A 20,211-nucleotide genomic window follows, 5' to 3' on the forward strand; every position below is an offset into this window, starting at 1 on the left:
ATGGGCTGAATCCATATAACAAATACTCATAGTCTTTAGTAAATGCCTCTTGCATTGTTCACTTTGTGTTGACGGCATCATTATGGCTATGTCAAATACCAATGATCTTACTATTCAGAAGAAGTCCATGGAACCATGGAAAAATTTTTATTATTGATTTGATCCAATTCAATTTTCTCAAAAATATCAGTATTTTGTATTCACTTTATAATTTCTGCAAACACATTTTCTGCTTATAAAAAAAGCAAGAATTATGATGGTAATGGAGTATGTAATAACGAATTAAAAAAATCTTTAATAATGATTTTTAAAAAACCAAACTGTGATTCCATAGTGAAACAAACAATAGAAAAAATGAAGGCATGGTAAGAATGGCAGCTAATAAACGTGGGAGCATGACAGAGTTACAGAATCATCGGGTACATAATCAGTAATGTAATCACAGATTCAGTGAAGGATTGTGTGAGTTTGCTGGGAGCAGGATGTTCACATGGCCTCAAAGTAGCATCCCTCAGATTACTTACCAAATACCAAGAGGAAAATGTACAGTTACAATGGAGCCATGCAGTCACCGTCTTTACCGAGTGATCATATTTAGCATTACTGACAGCAGGATAATCTAAGATATGTGTCCTCTATGAGGTGTGATAAAGAGGTACACACATCTTGCAAAAAATGCTTACACTGAATCTAGTCGTAAGGGGAAGATCTAACAAGTCCAGAAGGAGGAACATTCTACCAGACAACGGGCGGGGAGTCGGGACAAAATTCAATGACAAGTTACAGAGGAGAGTGGAGGAGACTGTTCTGCATTAAAAGAGCCGATTATAGCTCATGGGTTGAAAAAAATAATAAAACGGCTATCAAAGGAATTTCGGGGGCAGCTCGGGAAATTTGAATACGAATTATGTTAGATGATACTATGAAATCATTAATTTTCTAGGTTTGATCATATATTGTGCTTATGTCGGGCTATGTCCTTAGGAGATGCATACAGACGTCTGTGGGGGTGAAGTATCCGCAACTTTCAAATAATTCGTCAAAAATCAGTGTGCGGGGCTGTGTGTGTGGAGACGGTGGGAGAGAGGCCAAATGTTAAGCAGTTAATGAACTGGAGGACGGCTATGAGAATGCTCATTGTACTACTCTTTAAACTTTTCTATAGATATAAGCCTTTTTTTTTTTTTTTTTTAATTGGGGCGGAGCGGGGAACGCCGTTCAGGGAAGGCCAAGTGCAAAGGCGTCGACGAGCCTTACAAAAGCAGCGACGTCGGGAAGGGACGGAAGAGGCTTCTCAACGGAACAGCTTCCGCCCTTCCCGGGGCCCTTCCCTGTTGGCGGATCCAGTCACGTGGCGGTGTGGCCCCGCCCACCGCTCCCAGAGGCCCGCGCGCGCCGCCGGCAGTTGGGCCGTTCCTTCCGGGCCGGGAGGCGGGTTAGCGGCTGTGTGGCGGCAATGGAGGGCGATCCTCCGCCGGTGGAGGAGCGGCGGCGGCTGCGGCAGGAGCTGAGCGAGTTCGTGGAGAGCTGCTGCCGGACGCTGGAGGAGGTGACGGCGTCGCTGGGCTGGAGCCTGGACCGGCTGGAGCCCGGGGAGGAGGAGGCGGCCGAGGTGAGGGGCGCGGGGTGCTCCCGGGGGCCGTCAGCCTGCGGAGCCCCGGGCGGCGGGCGCGGCCCCGCGTCTGCAGGGCCGTGGGAGGCGCGGGATCCGGCCTGCAGCGCCTGACGCCCCCGGGATGCTCTCACCCACCCCCGGGCTGCTCACCCCTGCGGAACCTCGCCCTAAGGAGCCGAGGGATCGCGGCGGGTGCAGAGCGGAGCGGATAGCCGGGCTGGGGTGTGACTGGGAGATAAGCGGGCGGGTCTCGGGGTGCTGCTCGCGGAGGCGGCGGCGGTTTGCCCTGTCATCTGTCGCGTGGAGTCCGCAGTTGCACCAGACTCGGTGTCGGGAGGGCTTGGGAGTGCAGGTCACCTTTCTCTACCTCCAGACTGTGCACCGACTCCAGGATTATTAAAGGATGTCAACCTAGAGTCGACAGCAGCTCTCCTGGACGTTAGGAAGAGAGGCAGGCAAGAGTATTGGGGTGAACAATCCTGATTTTTTTTTTAATGGGATGGGAGGAAGGGAAGTGCTCCAGTGTGGCATCATTATTCATGCGGTCGACTATTCTTTCTGGGTTTACCATTTAAAAAAAACACTTTTGGGAATTCCCTGGCGGTCCAGGGGTTAGGATTCCGCGCTTCCGCTGCAGGGGGCCCGGGTTCAATTCAATCCCAGGCCTGGGAACTAAGATCCCGCGTGCTGCCCGGCCAGAGGAGAAAACAGCGGCAACACTTTATTTGTTTAGAAGTATATTTGAAGCTGCGAATTCCATTGAGTGGGGCCTGCCAAGCCTTTCCACACCACTGTTTACCCAGCGATTTAGTAAATTTAGATATCTTTTATTTACAGTTAAATAGAGCTTTGTATATGCCACTTACTATAATTAGCTCCTTTAATATTTATAGTTACCCTATGAGGTAGGTACCGTTAGCCATTTTTTACAGATGAGGAAACAAACCAGAAGAGGTGATACTTTGTTCCAGGACACATCGCTGAGAGGTGGTGGTTAGGATTTGAACCCCCAGGCATTCTGCTCTGAGAGTCCCTGAGCCTAATTGGTATGCAGCCGCTCTAAAACTCCTCTCTGAAATTCCAAAATTCGGGCAATCGGCTGCGGGTGTGTATCTGACCTTTTCAAGACCAGTGTCTAATATTCAGGAGAGGGACTGGCTTTAACATCCTGGTAAGTGACATTCATACTTCCTAGACCAGGTGCAGTCCAGATAGGCAGTGAATCTTCACTTTTCTGCTGGAGTGTTTTCATACTGAAGTTGAGTGAACAGCGTCGCAGTTCCCATCCTCACAGAGCTCAACGGCTGGCGGTGGTGATGAGGGGGAATACAGAGAGATCAGCCCCTACATTGGAATGTGATAAAGTCCATGAAGGCTGGGTTGGAAGTGCTGTAGTGCCAGTTATTGTAGGCCGTGAGGGGATGGCCAGGACTTCCTGGGTAAAGTGAACTCTAAGCTGATAAATGAAAGTGAGCTGAATTAGCTAGTGAAGCACAGAGAAAGCATCAACAGCATGTGTAGAAATCCAGAGACAAGGGTGTGAGCAGATCAGGAAACCTCCGGTAGTTAAGGGTAGCTAAGAGCATAGGCTATGGGGAAGGAGGGGAATGATGGTCAGTAGGGGCCAGAGCTTAAAGGTCCTTGTGTCAGCCGTGTTAAAGAATCTGGATTTATTTTATTTTTTTTCTTAATGAGAACAGTGGGGGAGGCATGGAAGTTTTGTTTTTTCTTTAACTTATTTATTTTTGGCTGCGTCGGGTCTCTGTTGCTCCACATGGATTTTCTCTAGTTGCGGCGAGCAGGGGCTACTCTTCGTTGCTGTGCGCGGGCTTCTCATTGCGGTGGCTTCTCTTGTTGTGGAGCACGGGCCCTAGGCACATGGGCTTCAGTAGTTGTGGCTCACGGGCTCAGTAGTTGCTGCATGTGGGCTCTAGAGCACAGGCTCAGTAGTTGTGGCGCACGGGCTTAGTTGCTCCGCGGCATGTGGAATCTTCCCAGACCAGGGCTCGAACCCGCATCCCCTGCATTGGCAGGAGGATGCTTAACCACTGCGCCACCAGGGAAGCCCCGCATGGAAGTATTTTAAGCCAAGACATATCATGATTATACTTGCCTTTTAATAAAATAATAATTGCTTATATTTATTGAATGCTTACTATTTACCAGGCCCTGTCCAAATTGCTTTATGTGTATAAACTCATAGCTTTGTGAGAGAGGTCCTGCTGTTACACCCCTTTTATAGATGAGGAAACTGAGGCAAAATAAGGTTCAGTACCTTGACTAAGTTCATACAGTCAGTAAGTGGCAGGCCTGGGATTCAAGCTAGCTGCAGTGTGGAGAATGGAGAACAGCCAGACCGGAAGTAGAGAGAGCAGTTAGGCAGTGGCCCTTGTAACCTAGGAGGGAGGTGATGATCTCCTGCATGGGGACATGGCAGTGGGCATGGATTATGTGGAAGGATTTCAGAATTCGTTAGGAGGAGAAAAGACTAGCTGATTGGTAGGTGAGGTTGTCCAGGCAGCGAGTGTAAACACATCTTTCAAGAGTTGGGCTTTGATGGGTTGAAGGGGGGCAGAGGCTGTAAGGGGGAGAGAGAATGAGGGAGTTTTTTTTTTTTTTTTTCCTGTGTATATACACTCACACAGGGGCGTTGGGAGAGGCCTACAGAAGAGGATATAAAAACATTTAATGGTATAAATATTTCCTTAAAAATTATGTACCATTTTTCTTTGCTTCTGTTTGATCTTTATAGGATGAAGTTGCCATATGCCCTTATGATTCCAATCATCACATGCCTAAGTCGTCTTTAGCAAAGCACATGGTATCTTGTAGATTGAGGAAACTGGGCTATACCAAAGAAGAAGAGGTACCATATATCTATTATGTGTATGTTGTGTAATTCATGCCTTAGTAAGTTCACAGTATTTGGAAGGTACAGTGTGATGTTTTCTGACAAAATAATAGTCATTTGAGGGGTGCAATGGTACTTGCCTCATTTTTCAAATTATTGCAAAAAATGTTTAAATGATATTAATCTATTGTTGGTTTATCTCAAATCTTAAAATAGTCATATGATACTGAAAAACACTAAGATTTTGTTTTTTTTATTGTTTAGGATAAAATGTATAATTCTGAGTTTTTCTATGAGAATGCGAAGATACCTTCAGTTACCTTGAGTAAGTATTAATATAATTTTAAAATATTTTAGTGTAGCTGTACCTGTATAGGTATTGGTATTTTTATTTATTTTTGGCTGCGTTGGTTCTTCGTTGCTGCACGCGGGCTTTCTCTAGTTGTGGCAAGCGGGGACTACTCTTCATTGCGGTGCATGGGCTCCTCGTCACAGTGGCTTACCTAGTTGTGGAGCACGGGCTCTAGGCGCGTGGGCTTCAGTAGTTGCAGCTCGTGGGCTCTAGAGTGCTCCGTAGTTGTGGTGCACGGGCTTAGTTGCTCCTTGTCATGTGGGATCTTCCCAGTCTAGGGACTGAACCCGTGTGCCCTGCATTGGTAGGCGGATTCTTAACACTGCGCCACCAAGGAAGTCCTGATGTTTCATTTTTGAATTATCAAAAGAATGGACTTTATAAGTATGCTTATGGTTGATTAAGAAGGATATTTCTTTTTTTTTAAAGAATTTTTTTTTGATGTGAAACGTTTTTTAAAGTCTTTATTGAATTTGTTAAAATATTGCTTCTGTTTTATGTTTTTTTGGTTTTTTGGCTGCGAGGCATGTGGGATCTTAGCTCCCCAACCAGGAATCAAACCCGCACCCCCTGTATTGGAAGGCGAAGTCTTAACCACTGGACTGCCAGGGAAGTCCCAAGAAGGATATTTCCTATAGTGACACTAGTTTGCTCAATCTGAAATGTAGAGACCAGGCTTATAATAGGCAATGAAAATCCTCCAAAGCTTTGTACAATAGGACAGATGCCTTCCTTCTTGATTATAACAAAAATCTGGCCACACACATAATTTGACGATAGAACTGAGGATGGAAATGTGTTCCAAGTGTTCACAGCATACATAGAGGTTAAAGTCTTGGACTTTGGAATCAGAATGCCCTGAGACAACTAATTTTGTCACTAATAGTTGTGTGACTTTCAGTAAGGTAATTAACCTGTTTGTTGCCTAAATTTCTTTATAAAATGTGGATGATGATAATAGCACCCTTGTGAGGATTAAATGATGTAATGATATATGTAATATGGTTAGAATACTGCCTGACACTTAGCTGGGGTTCAAGAAATGTTAGATATTATATTGGTTGATAAAATTTGTAGCAGCTACTGCTGCATGCTTGATTATAGTGTTTTCTGAATTGCTTGAAGTCTGGTTACTTACTGGATTCTAGGTAGATCTGAAAGAATTCTGCATTCAGAGAACCTTGGCAACACTGTGGGTGTTAAGATTCTGGAAGGTTTCTCAATGTGCCCAAGGAGCTTGGATTGGAACCCAGTTAATTTCATTGTGGACACTGATGATTCATATTGTATTTATGGATTTTTTTGACAGATAAGGACTCACAATTCCACATAATTAAACAAGCTAGAGATGCAGTTGGAAACGATGGTGATTATTATAATCAAAGTAAGTGGCATCAAAGTTTGAACTAATTAGTAAAACTGTTTTTCTTCTATAGCACATGTTACTAATTTTCAAGAGAAATCTTACGAGAACAGTTATGAGAAAGGCTAAGTTTTACATTTGACATTAGACTCAGTGCTTGGTGTCAGCTTCATTTGTTAGATATATTCCACTGAGATACACCAGTCTCACCAGGACACTGTTTTAGCTAGGGATTCATGCTTTGGAATTACCTAATAGGTGAGATTGCCTCGTAGATAATTTTTTTAAAATTATGATTATTTAGTAAATAAATCCCATTGAGTAGACTGTCTCACCCTGACATTTCCCCTCTCTCTTGAGAATTAGCCCAGTGTTAAATGTAGGAATGTCGAAATGCAGTGTAAGAGGAAAGGCTCGGGCTAATCTGTCTCCACAGCTACTCCTCAGTGAAGCACAAACAACAGTTTTATATACAATTTCAGAGGGTTTGTGGATCCCTGCATGCCCGGCTTTGGAAGGCTGGCTTAAGAGTTTCTGCCTGGGACTTAACTTCAGCAGAGACTAGGTTAGAATTTTTAAGTTTGAGCTTCTAGGAAATTGAAAGAAACCTTAATCCTTCAAAATGATAGAAGAAAACAAGTAAATGGAGTTAACAGATTTCTGGCTCTAGGTAGACCATCCAGCCAAAGCTTACTGGCTCTGATAAGAATTCTCAGTTGACTTCTTTAAGCCTCCTGAAGGTAGCTTTTTCTGGACATCTTACCTTTTTCTCCCTCACGCTTCTTTTTAGCTGAATGATACTCACCAGCCCATAGTTACGATTTCTTTTCTCCTGTGTTGATGTTCAGGGTCTTAATCCCATTGTTCTAAGCCAGTATCTGGGCTTCATTTCTCCCTCAGTTGCCCTATGGCTGCAGAAGGAAGAAGTCTTCTTAGTCTGCATTACATTGGTTCCTTGTAACAGCCAGAAGCATATTTCTTGTATTTCCTGTTTTGAAGATCCCATTTAGTACTTTTTGTGCTAAATTGCAGGTTTTATTCTTTGAGGGAGACATTTGACTCTCATCTTATTTGAAGAGATTACTGAGCAATAGTCAGTCAAGCCTTTTTTGACCCCTGTTCAGTTACTGAACCAATTAAAAAAGTAAAGGATTTTGGTTTTGTTTTTTGGAGGGGTTACTAGTTAAAGGAATTTTTTTGACCTTAGCTAGTTAGATAGATTTACTGAATTTATTTTAGAGTTGAAAGAGAACTTGGAGATCATCTAATCCAGCTTCTGCTTTTTACAGATCAGGAAACAAATCCTGTCTGATAGAGATAAAGTTCTGGGGTGCTTGTTCTAAAGGTCCTCAGTGCTTTTATATTTTAGAAGAGATTTTTATTTTTTTTCAAAGCTCTCTTATGCATTTCATTTCCCTTTGACAACAAACTTGTGATAGGTTGAACAAGTATTTGCCCTTTCATTTTAGATGAAGAAAAAGAGGCACACAGAAGTGAATTAGCACCCCTTTGCTATAATATAGGAAAGCTGGATTGAGAGCCAAGTTCTGAATTTTGCAGATTTGCACATTGAGTTTAATTCTTTACAAAAGCAAATAATTACTTTGAATGAATAGTTCTTTCAATAGATAGTTAAGAGGAACTTCTATTTGATTTTGAATTTTTGTATTGTCTTAAATTAAGACTTATTTGTTAAGAATAACATGTTATATGATCTGTAACCCTCTTTTTAAAACTTTTTTTCACCTGTGTAGAGTTCTGCAATTTCTCAATAGAGATTAATTTTTGTGGCGCACTTATGTCTTACACATCTAAAATTTTTTACCCCAGGACAAAAATCTCTTTAATACTTTCTTATTGATGTTTACTTTGAAGGAAGAGTGACTAACATGAATAGTTTTACATTTTCCATTTCATTAATATTTTGTTATGTACTAAATTGTAAGTTTTTTATGTTTTCATTTCATCAGTCACATCAGGTCTAAACTCAAGGTATAGGGTTCTCAATTCGTTAATCTTTGTCAAAGCTTAAACAGCCATTAGATCTACTTATTTATTTTCAGATATAGTTACTTTGGTTAATTTTATAACCAAGATACTAATTTCAGTCATAAACAATCATTTATAATTCGTGGTTTATCTTTTTCCTTCAATATTAAAAATTCAAATTGCTGTACTTCAGTTTCATGGCATCTGTTTGGGTGGTGGCCATGATTTGAACATCAGTGTACTACGCTAAAGAACCCCAAAGAGACAGGAGATCATGGTTCTAGACCTGATCTGTTCCTACCACTTGTGAGATGTTGGTGAATCGTTTTACTTCCAAGGGCCTCATTTCTTCATCTCCAGTGTTAGGAAATTGACTCTGTATGAATTCTTCGCAAAATTCTGAATTTGTACCTTTAACACGAGTTAATGTTTAATATTGTTAAATATATTATTATTTAATATTAATATTATTAATATTTAATATTGTATCTCACACGTTTGAGATGCCCTGTGTTGGCAGAAAGGACTAACACAGAAGAATGAGAGTTCAAGTTATTGAAACAGTAGATCAGAGTTTCAGTTTGGGATGATGAAAAAGTTCTGGAGATGGATAGAAGTGATGGTCGCACAACAGTATGAATGTACTAAGTGCCACTGAACTGTACATCTGAAAATGGTTAAAATGGTAAATTTCATGTGTATATTTTACCACAGTTTTTAAAAACTGCTATAAAAAAAAGTAGATAGAGGGTCACAGAATTAGTATGATTACAGCTCATTCAGATATACCTCTAAATTGTATAGAAACTTGCATTTGAACTTTTACATTTTGTGGAAATGTAAGCTTATTTAAGTGTGTTTATTATTATTTTTTTGTCAGAAATATCTATGTTCTGAATGATTTGAATGCAGTTTGTTGTTTAACTTTTCCTGTACTTTTTCTTTTTCAGTAATTGGGGTGAGTATAAAGAGGAATTAGGAACCTGAATGTACTCCTTATTTAAAGATATGCAGTATCCTTTTTGCAAATGATATCCTTTTAAAAGTATCACTCAAATTTCTAAACTTTATCTTAATCATTGTCACAACATTATAGTCTTGACTTGGAATTTTAGTTGAATTTCAAAGAATTTAACTATCAGTCTTGACCATACAGAAATTTAAGGTGAATAAAGAAAACTCCAAAATATTTTAAGGAGGAAATTATACTTCTTTGTTTAAAAAGAACAGAGAGGTTTATATGGAGCTTGTTTATAATACATCAGTGTTTTCTAATCTTTTGTATTTTTCTCCCAGAATATATAACCTATATTCAGATAAATTAGGTTTATCAAAGCCATCTCATTTTTATATTATAAAATTAAATGTTTTAACATCTGGCTTTCCCTAGCTTCTACCAGAATTAGAGTAAGATTGAAAAGGAGGGAACCCTCCTTCTGCACTAATTCAGAAGCCTTCTGCTTGTACAGATGGTTATCTATAGCTGTTACACCACGGACTCAGATTCAGTGTAGCTCTCCTCTTAATTTGTAGACAAATGTAAAGTCATCTCTTTTCTTGTGTTGTAATGCTTAGTTCATAGGGTGCTCTCATTTGAATTTTTGTTTTGCCTCTTTACCTAGGAAGTCAGTGAGATTAAACTTTATCAAATATAAGTATTTGAGAAGAGCTACTGATTTTACATTGTTCTGTGAACCTAAGTTATTACTTTAGGGTAACTAGCAAACATTAAAAGGATTCCTTTAGAAGCTCATGTTCTTTGTTTGCATTCGTGAATAATGAAGTCTAGAAAGAATCGTTTTAAATTGCTTTATTTACAGTTACAGTAATTTTTTTGTTTCTTTGAGAAAATTTGAATCTCAAAACAAATTTTCTTCAATGTTTAATACATCATATCCAGGTATTGTATTTACTTTTTTTCATTAATGAGCAGATTTTAGAAAGTTCCGTGACTTTGGGGGTGGTGGTATTGTTAACGTTTTTCAGTTAATTTGGTGAAGTCAATATGCTGCTGCTTCCGAAAATTAAATCAGGGTTAGTCTCAGTCTGTCTTTCTCTGGTCTTTCTTGGGATTTCTGCTAGTTAACTGTTTCTTGGTCCCTAGCTCTAAGTCATTGCACAAATGGGTTGTATTTTGACTATGGAACATCTAGCTTGAATCATATGTCTCATAAAAAATTATATTTTTTACACATTTTTCATATTTCTATAATTTATCTTCAAAGGGACTGTAATGTGTATAACCTATTAAAAACATTTTTTTCCCAGCTTTTATGGGGAAAAGCACATAGACAGAAAGAAAGTTAATATCTACTTTTACAGTATGGGTAGCCTTTTAAAAGATTTTTTTCTTAGCAAATTGTCTCATGGTTATTATTGCCTGCCTTCATGGGATCTGTCTTAACATTGTTGGAAAGAATAGCAAACGTCCACAACAGCAAACGTTTTGTGGATGTAGCATTCAGGATAGAGTCAGTGTTGACCGTTATCACACAGATTGATGTTTTGTATGTTTAGGGATTACTATGAAAACAGATTGCTTGTGTTAATTTAATGTTGCATTATTACAGCGCATGTTTAAAGATAAGTATAGTAGATCATAAATCCACAAAGCTTCATGTATTGTTTATTCTTGTGATTTTATTTTTACTCTAGGGATGTATTCTTCATTGCCTGTTGAAGTTCCTCTGAATCACAAACGGTTTGTTTGTGATCTAACCCAAGCCGATCGTCTTGCCCTCTATGATTTTGTAATCGAGGAGACAAAGAAAAAGCGCTCAGATTCTCAAATTATTGAAAATGACAACGATCTCTTTGTAGACTTGGCTGCCAAAGTCAATCAAGGTTTGAGACGAATGTCATAGTTTTCTATTTCTTAATTATCATTCCATCCTTTGAGTGTTACTAAGATGACTTGTCAGGCCGCTTGGAGTTGGATGGTTTTGTATCATCTGTTATTTACATATATATTAAGATGTTTACTTAGTACTTGAAATTTTGCTCTCTGATTGTTACATTAAGCATACCTTACTTCTGTAAGAATGTTCCTTGAGCTGGGATGTTACTTTAATCTCTGTACCTAAGCACTCTTATGTTCAATTAATGGTTAGAGAAAAGGAGTGATATAAAACTTAGTCCATTTATATAACAGAATTTTTAGAATATTTTTGAGTGCTATATTATTACAATACATTAAAGCATGTTGAAATATCAGATGATTATGGTGTTCCTTCCCACTAATTCATAAGAATTTATAGCTTCTGAGGATGTAATAATTTTATTTTGTTCTTTTATTAGATAATAGTCGAAAAAGTCCAAAATCTTACCTTGAAATCCTGGCAGAAGTGAGAGATTATAAAAGAAGACGCCAGTCCTATAGAGCTAAGAATGTTCACATAACCAAGAAATCATATACTGAGGTATGTTTTACATAATTGTATAGAGCTTTGGTGAACACAGAGATTTCCCTTAGATAGTTGTCCTCTGTCCCGTGGATTTCCACAGTTCCTTAGACGTTTTGTGAGAGGAAGTGGCTCCACGGTGGCCACACCTGCTTTGTATTTGCTCCATCACTCTCAGACCCACCCTTTACCAGACAAAGGCTTTTCAGGGTACAAAGCACTTCTATAAAGAGGTTGTGCAGGGCTTCCCTGGTGGCGCAGTGGTTGAGAGTCCACCTGCCGATGCAGGGGACGTGGGTTCGTGTCCCGGTCTGGGAGGATCCCACATGCCGCCGAGCGGCTGGGCCCGTGAGCCATGGCCACTGAGCCTGCGCGTCCGGAGCCTGTGCTCCGCAACGGGAGAGGCCACAACAGTGAGAGGCCTGCGTACCGCAAAAAAAAAAAAGAAAAAAAAAAAGGTTGTGCAGTCTTACAAAAAACACTGCTTTTGAGAAAGTGGTATTACATCATGATGAGAACATAGATTTTGGCTTTAGACAGACCTGGGCTTGAGTTTTGATTCTGCAGTTTATCATTGGCTGTTTGACTTGGGCAAATTATTTGGGCTTTTTAAGATTCAGATTTTTTCATTTTATAGTAATACAGACTGCAGGGTTATTGTGAGAAGTAATTGAAATAATGCTTATGGACAAAGAAATTGTTCAGTAAATAGTTATCTTTCTTGGCAGAAATTTTAGTGCGCGTTTATGTACTTTACTAAACATTTGGGCTTAAGAAATGTCTTGGTATAAATTATTTATAATTTATATTATAAAATAATTTTATGTATATTATAAAATTTAAGTACATTAACCTCTTGATGTATATCTAGACTTATTTTCAGATGTCATTTAGTGGGTAGAGTTGATGAATTTTTGGTACACAAATCACCTTGCCTAAATGCTGTAAATAATTTCCTCATTGAATCTCTAATTGTTCCCATGTTATTTCTTCTTTCCTTTTATGATTTCAGAGACCTTCCATAATCCGGCCTCATTTTACCAAGCGTTTTCTTTTGCTTTAGTCAAGCATGTCTGTTAAACTGTATCTGATCACACGTATTTATTCTTACCTTGGTATCCTAATACATGTCTCATCTGCGGTGCCTTTTGTTTTGCTGTTTAGAAACTTGATGCCCACTCACTGTTTCCATGAGGTGTTGATGGCCCTGAGCCATCTGCCGGCTTACTGCACTCATGCTCTGTACCGACGGCTTAGCACTTAGTTTTATGCTGTGCTTTTTACAATTAAAGTACATGTTTTAGACTTACCTTACTCGGGCATCGCCCTAGTGAGTCTTACAGTCCCTCAAATCCTTGGTGGTTCAACACTTGTTTCTTCTCTGGTCTCATAACCTTGAACTCAAGTGTAAGTGTCGTTGCTAAGTGTTCTTTACAATTTTATGGTTAACCTTTTTTTTTAAAAAATAAATTTATTTATTTAATTTTTGGCTGCGTTGGGTCTTCGTAGCTGCGCACGGGCTTTCTCTAGTTGCGGCGAGCAGGGGCTACTCTTCATTGTGGTGCATGGGCTCCTCATTGCGGTGGCTTCTCTTGTTGCAGAGCACGGGATCTAGGTGCACGGGCTTCAGTAATTGTGGCACGTGGGCTCAGTAGTTGTGGCACACGGGCTTAGTTGCTCCTCTGCATGTGGGATCTTCCCGGACCAGGGCTCGAACCCGTGTCCCCTGCATTGGCAGGCGGATTCTTAACCACCGCGCCACCAGGGAAGTCCCTGAGCAGCTCTCTTATCTGAAATTCGGTACTTAATTCTCCGTAGGTGATTCGGGATGTGATCAACGTGCACATGGAGGAACTCAGCAGCCAGTGGCAGGAGGAGCAGGAGAAAGCAGAGGACGATGCGGAGAAGTATGTCAGTGTGTCAGTTGGTGAAAAGAGTTCTCTTTTTATTCCGTCACCTGTAATTGTTCAACTGAATTTTAGCACCTCCAAGACCATTAGTAGCACGCTGTAATTCATCAGAACGCTTACTGTTCTTTATTTTACCACAGTTGTGAAACATACCATTAAGAGCTAAGTTTCTTTGCCTGCCCTCTTATCTGGAGTGCAAGGTTATACGTGTTTAGTCTCTATCTGTCACTGGTCTGATACAGAATATTGAGCTTTAGGCTGGTCTGTACTGGAGACCATAGTTAAAACTAACTGTTTAATGTTCTTTCTGTTTCAGGAATGAAGAAAGGCGGTCGGCTTCAGTAGACTCACGGCAGTCTGGGGGAAGCTATCTGGATGCGGAGTGTTCACGACATAGAAGGGACCGGAGTAGGAGCCCCCATAAACACAAAAGGAGCAAAGATAAGGACAAACACTGGGACTCAAGAAGAAGGAAAGAGAGGTAAGCCCAACACTGCGTCATTCGCTGTCGAATTGTTGATGTTTGAGAAGCAAAAGGTCCTTCTGTCATAGGCCATGCTGAGAAAATGGCTTGTAAGTAAATTAAGGTGAGGAGAGAAACAATTGATGAAGATTCTTAACATTCATCCTGTTTCAGTTCAAATATCCACAGCTCTATCTGCCTGCTTGGTGCGGTTTCCCTTTTTTATTACTTGTTTCCTCACCAGGAGATGGGAAAGTAATGTCTAGGTAGAAAGTTAACCAGGTTAAAAAGGTGTTTGCCTAGATCTTTCTTCAGTCCTTTCTGTGTCCCTCCCTCCCTTTCTTGTTTCTCTTTCTCATCCTTTCTTTCTCTTGCTAATTCATCAGATAAAGGATGTTATAAAGTCAGAGAGAAGGTCTAAGCTTTAATGGCAGGCAGTTTTGCCCTTGTTGGTATTCCTGATAAAATTGTGAAAGCTGGGGAGATATAAAGTAATACTGAAATAATGAATTCAGATGGACCGAGGTCTGTTCCTGTATCCAGCTGCTTACTGGGCATCTACGTGGATCTCAAATTTGTCAGGTCTACACCTGAGCTTGACTTTTTCTTGGTCTGCTCCTCTTCCACCAGTACTGCTGTCCTGGTTAATGGACGGCCATCATGTGTTCACCTAAGCCAGCAGTCGAGGACTCACGTTAGAAGCTCCCTTTTACTCCTTACCATCTGGTCCTAATCGTCAGTTGTGTGTGAAGATACCTCACACGCTCCTCCTCCTCTCTGTCCTTAAGGCTGTCATCTGGAAAACGATGGCTGTTCTCCTCATTGTTCCCTCTGTAGGCTTGTCCCATATGGATCCATCCCTGCCCTGCTGCCAGAGTGAACTTCCACCTCTTACAACTCCTCGGTGGTAGAGTTCACATTCCTCAGAAGAGCTCTCAAGACCTCCAGGAGCAGGGCACCTGCCTACCTACTTTGTATTTTGCCCCTCCCCCGTGAAATACATAACTTCTGCTCTAGCCAGCCCGGGTTACAGTTCCTCATCCGCACTGTGCCTCATCCACGCTTTTCCACCTCATGTTCTGCTGCCTGGTTTTTTTGTTTTTTTTAAAAAATATTTATTTATTTGTTTGGTAGCGCTGAGTCTTAGTTTCGGCACGTGGGCTCCTTAGTTGCAGCTCACTGCCATTTGAACTCTTAGTGGCAGCATGCATGTGGGATCTAGTTCCCTGACCAGGGACTGAACCTGGGCCCCCTGCATTGGGAGCACGGAGTCTTAACCACTGCGCCACTGGGGAGTCCTTTAAGCCTTCGGTAAACTCCTCCTCATCCTTTAGGACCCAGCTTAGTCATTTCCATGAAGCCTTTTTCACTCATTCAGACAGAGCTGATCTTTCCCATTTTGTTACCACTCTACCCGCCACCTACTTTTTACTGAACGTAAGTTATTTCTTTCTCTACTAGACTGAGCTCGTTGAAAGCGGGTCCATGTCTTATTTAGTATTATTTGCACAGTGCTTGTCTAGCAATAGGCTTTTTTTTTTTTTTTTTTTTTTTTTTTTTGTGGTACGCGGGCCTCTCACTGTTGTGGCCTCTCCCGTTGCGGAGCACAGGCTCTGGACGCGCAGGCTCAGCGGCCATGGCTCATGGGCCCAGCCGCTCCGCGGCATGTGGGATCTTCCCGGACCGGGGCACAAACCCACGTCCCCTGCATCGGCAGGCGGACTCTGAACCACTGCGCCACCAGGGAAGCCCTAGCATAGGCTTTTAAATGATACCTCTCCAGGGCTGGTGGCGATCAGGAATTAGTAAGACTTACTGGTTTAATAATTTTGCTCATCTTATCATTCAGTTCATAGAGTTAAAGCTAGCTGTGATTTAGTCCTTCTCTTATAACAATGAAATATTTGCTTAGTAAACCCTTTTGATTCATTTACTGCATGATAATGTGTGATAATTATGCACACATTAACTTTTTTAAAATAAATTTATTATATTTATTTATTTTTGGCTGCAGTGGGTCTTCGTTGCTGCGAGCGGGGGCTACTCTTCATTGCGGTGTGCAGGCTTCTCACTGCGGTGGCTTCTCTTGTTGCAGAGCACGGGCTCCAGGCGCATGGGCTTCAGTAGTTGTGTGGGCTCAGTAGTTGTGGCTCGCGGGCTCTAGAGCACAGGCTCAGTAGTTGCAGCACACAGGTGTAGCTGCTCCGCGGCATGTGGGATCCTCCCAGACCAGGGCTCGAACCCCTGTGCCCTGCGTCGGCAGGCGGATTCTTGACCACTGCGCCGCCAGGGAAGCCCCTGCACACGTTAACTCTTGATTAGCTGTCAGAAATTGTGCTGTCTCCCCTCTTCTGGCTGTCAGTGCTTCTTCCACTGAAGTAATGTTTGCCATGTCCAGTCAGTCCCTGTTGACTTACATATGTTAGATAACCTCACAATCTAAACACGAGTAATCTTCCTTTAGAGAGGATAAACTGAGTATTAGCAGGAAACACTTCTCAGTAGGATAGTCTTTGAGGGCCACCCCTGAGAGGGAATGAATTGTGGGAGCTGAGATGGGGGCCAGGGTGAAGAGATCAGACATCTGAACTCCTCCTATGACTCCAGCATCCTGTTTGCAATGAACTCTCAGGTCATCAACCAGGTACATATAGTCAGAGTTCAATTTAAAGTGTAACTCCAAAGCGCAGGTAAAAAATCCGTTTTCCTTATCCCCATCTCAATTTTGTCCTGTAGTTTTAATGATGGATTTTTTATATCTACTCCTAAAAAATGTCACTGTTCAGTTTTAAGGGCATGTTTTAACTTGTTCTGGTTTGTATCTGATGTCAGTATATTACTGCGAATTATTATTTTAAAGCTTTGATTTTAAAGTGCCTGTCATTTATAATTTTTTTTTTCACCCCTTTCATTTCAGGGATGGGGAAAGACATCATAGTCATAAAAGAAGAAAGCAAAAAACATAAACGAAGTATTTGTGCATGTATTAATCATGCTTATGCCATGGTAACCAGTATGCTGATATTTTTATCATAATTGCTTTGAGTAGGAGAATGTGCTTATATGGACTGTTTAGTGCTCAGATCATTATTTTTCAACCAATACTTACATGTCAAACCATGAGTACATTGATTATGCCCTAGAACTTTGTTTTCCTTATATTTTAATGGATGATTGCCTCCTATTACTGATTTTGTTTCATTCTTTTTTTGATAATTTATGTATCAGAAAATTCTTTAACTAAAGTGAATATTTAAACTTTATAACTAATACATAAATGCATTCTTACTGTAAAAAATTAAACCTTGGGCTTCCCTGGTGGCGCAGTGGTTGAGAGTCCGCCTGCCGATGCAGGGGACACGGGTTCGTGCCCCAGTCCGGGAAGATCCCACATGCTGCAGAGCGGCTGGGCCCGTGAGCCATGGCTGCTGAGCCTACGTGTCTGGAGCCTGTGCTCTGCAATGGGAGAGGCCACAACAGTGAGAGGCCCACATACCGCAGAAAAAAAAAAAATTAAACCTTACAGATAAGGCTAAAGAACGCTTGGAGCACCATCTGTGATCCCTGTGGCCACCTCGGGGTAACCACAGGTGAACTGTAAAAGGGAAAAACAACCCAAGTATTTATCAGAAGGGGAAAGGCCTGGCTAAATAAAATGTGGTATAGTCACATGATAGATTACTATATTGGATTTAAAGAAATAAACTATATTATCATGAATAGATCTCAGAGACATGCTAAATGAAAATAAACAAGTTTCAGAAATGTGTACAAGTTATATCTATGTACAAAACAATACTGTACATCTTCTTGGGCTGTATATGTATGTAAATATATTTTTAAAGGTTCAGAAGAACTCATCCCAAACTCCCAGCAGTGATTATTTGAGGGAGGAGGTATAAATGGGAGAGAGAAAGGATGGAAACCAGGATTGGGAGGGTGGTCAAAGGGAACTTAAGCTTTATCCATTATGCATTAATTTTTTAAAAATAAGGTAGTGTTTGTGTTTCACTTGTTAATTAAAAATATACTGTTTTGTTTTTTGTAAATTTGATTGAGGTACTGTTTACATGCAGTAAAATACATTCATTTTAAGTGTACATTTCATTGAGTTTTGACAAACTTACACCCCCCTACCATGTATCCTTCATCTCAGTCAAGATAGAGAACATTTCCGTCTCCCTCAGAAGTTCCCTTATACCTCTTTTCCCAATCAGTTTCTCTACCACCAGCCCTAAACAACCACAGATCTTCTTTTTGTTACTGTTGATTAGATACATCTTTTCTAGAATTCATGTAAGTGGAATGCTACAACACAGTACTTGCCTCTTCACAGACTGATCCATTGGTTTTCCTTCTCGCTGCTGGTGGTATAGTCTATTCTATTGTATGCCAGATTGTTCAGTTGAAGCTTTGGCATTAAATGTTAAACATCTCATGTCTGAAGAGCAGTATCTGCGAAACCCAGGTTAAGGATTCCAAGGTGGGTTCCAAATAGAAAGGAAACCTTGATTATGTGAGTAAGGAACTGACAGTGCCAGAAAGGTTGACTGGTTTTAGATCAGATTGGCTGCTAGGTTCAGGTGTGGAAGAAGCTCTAATTTATAGGGTGAGAATCAACAGGTCACTTGCCAGTATAAAGCCCTATTAGTGCCGTGGTACTTAATTTCTAAGTATATAAAATTCATATTGAAAAGTCTTAAAAACAAGGACTTTGGAGTTACCATAATGTTGAGCCATATGAAATTGCTGCTTTTGTAGGTCAAATCCATTTGAATGATCAGCAGTTTCATATAGTATAACTTAATTTATAATATTGTTTTTCATTATGATTTCAATGACTTTACTAACTAGAAGATGTACTTGGGCTTTTAGTAGGAGAGAGAGAAGGGGAAAGGAATAGGATGGTGGGATTGGGGAAAAATAGGATAGTGTTTCTTTAATGTCTTGCTAGATTCACTTGTTTGCAAAAATTTGCCAAATTTTTGTTAAGGTGTCTCCATTCATGAGGTATATCGGTCTGTAGTTTACTTGTCTGTCTGGTTTTTGGTATCAAGATAATGATGGCTGGGAAAGTTTCCTTCCTCTTTTATTATCTGGAATTGTGAATAATTGATACTATTCCTTTTTAGGTTTTTGGTAGAATTTACCAGTGAAACCATCTGGGACTGGAGTGTTCTCTGTGGGAAGGTTTTTATCTATGAATTTAATACAGTGAATCTATTTCAAGGTGTCTGTTTCTTCTTGAGTAAACTTAGATAGAAGAAGATTGAATTAAGCCCACATTAAGCAGAAGGAAGAAAACAATAAAGAACATAAATCAGTGAAATAGAAAACTGGAAAGCAATAGAGTAAAAGAAAGCAAAAACTAGTTTTGCAGAAAGGTGAATAAACTTGATAAGCCTCTAGGCAGATGACTCTAGCCAGGAGGAAAAAAAGAAAGTAATTAGTATCAAGAATGAATGTGGAGGTGTTGCTAAAGATTCTACAGACTTTAAAATGACAGGGAATATTATGCCAGTACATTCAACAATTTAGATGAAATGGGTAAATTCCTTGAAATACACAAATTACCTAAGTTTACTCAAGAAGAAACATACCTCAGTCAATGTAATTTACCATATTGATGTGCTAAAGAGAAACCATATGATCCTCCATAGATGCAGAGAAAGCATGATAAAGTTCAATACCTATTTAGGGCTTAAAAAAGACAAAACACTCTCGGCAGACTAGAAATGGAAGGGAACCGCCTCACCTTGCAAAGCGACATCTACAAAACATTGTGGATGTTTTATAGTGAAGGATTGAATAATTTTTCCTATGACTGGGAGCAAAAGGCAAAGATGTCTGCCCTTGCCACTTGTTCAACATTGTACTGAGGCCCTAACTGGTATAATAATGCAATAGAAAGAAAGAAAATGTATATAGGTTGGAAAGGATGAAGTAATAATTGTCTTAATTCACAGATGACATAATCACCTATGTAGAGATTTACCCAAAAAAACCCTACTAGAACTCATAAATTTAGCAAGGTCAATTCATAAAAATCTATTATAACTTTTATATGCTAGTAATGAAAATTGGAAATAGCATCAATAAGCATAAAATACATAGGAAGAAATTTAATAAAGTATGTGTGAGACCTGCATGCTGAAAACCACAGATCTTCCTGAAAGACATAAATGAAGAGGTGCTGAAACTGAGGGTAGTCATCAGTTAGACCCATTAAACTGTAGCTTGCTTAATAAATAATGAACTGTAACTGCC

At 40.3% G+C, this 20,211-nt stretch overlaps 1 protein-coding gene across 2 annotated transcripts; it reads left to right on the forward strand.

Moving 5' to 3' along the window:
• Window positions 1-1,417: 1,417 nt before the first annotated feature.
• SNRNP48 (small nuclear ribonucleoprotein U11/U12 subunit 48) lies at window positions 1,418-18,677 on the forward strand. 2 transcript variants are annotated; one of them, XM_060110705.1, is made up of 10 exons: window positions 1,531-1,612; window positions 1,989-2,084; window positions 4,368-4,481; window positions 4,731-4,791; window positions 6,128-6,202; window positions 10,826-11,014; window positions 11,468-11,589; window positions 13,390-13,478; window positions 13,798-13,962; window positions 16,862-18,677. In XM_060110705.1, exons 3-10 carry the CDS (start codon window positions 4,407-4,409, stop codon window positions 16,908-16,910), a joined length of 825 nt encoding a protein of 274 aa, XP_059966688.1. In that variant the 5' UTR covers window positions 1,531-1,612; window positions 1,989-2,084; window positions 4,368-4,406; the 3' UTR covers window positions 16,911-18,677. The 2 variants fall into 2 exon arrangements, with proteins under 2 accessions (XP_059966687.1, XP_059966688.1); XM_060110704.1 differs by lacking the exon at window positions 1,989-2,084 and having other exon boundaries at window positions 1,418-1,612.
• Window positions 18,678-20,211: the final 1,534 nt, after the last annotated feature.

This window comes from Mesoplodon densirostris, chromosome 10, assembly GCF_025265405.1.
Source record: "Mesoplodon densirostris isolate mMesDen1 chromosome 10, mMesDen1 primary haplotype, whole genome shotgun sequence".
Lineage (NCBI taxonomy): Eukaryota > Metazoa > Chordata > Mammalia > Artiodactyla > Ziphiidae > Mesoplodon > Mesoplodon densirostris.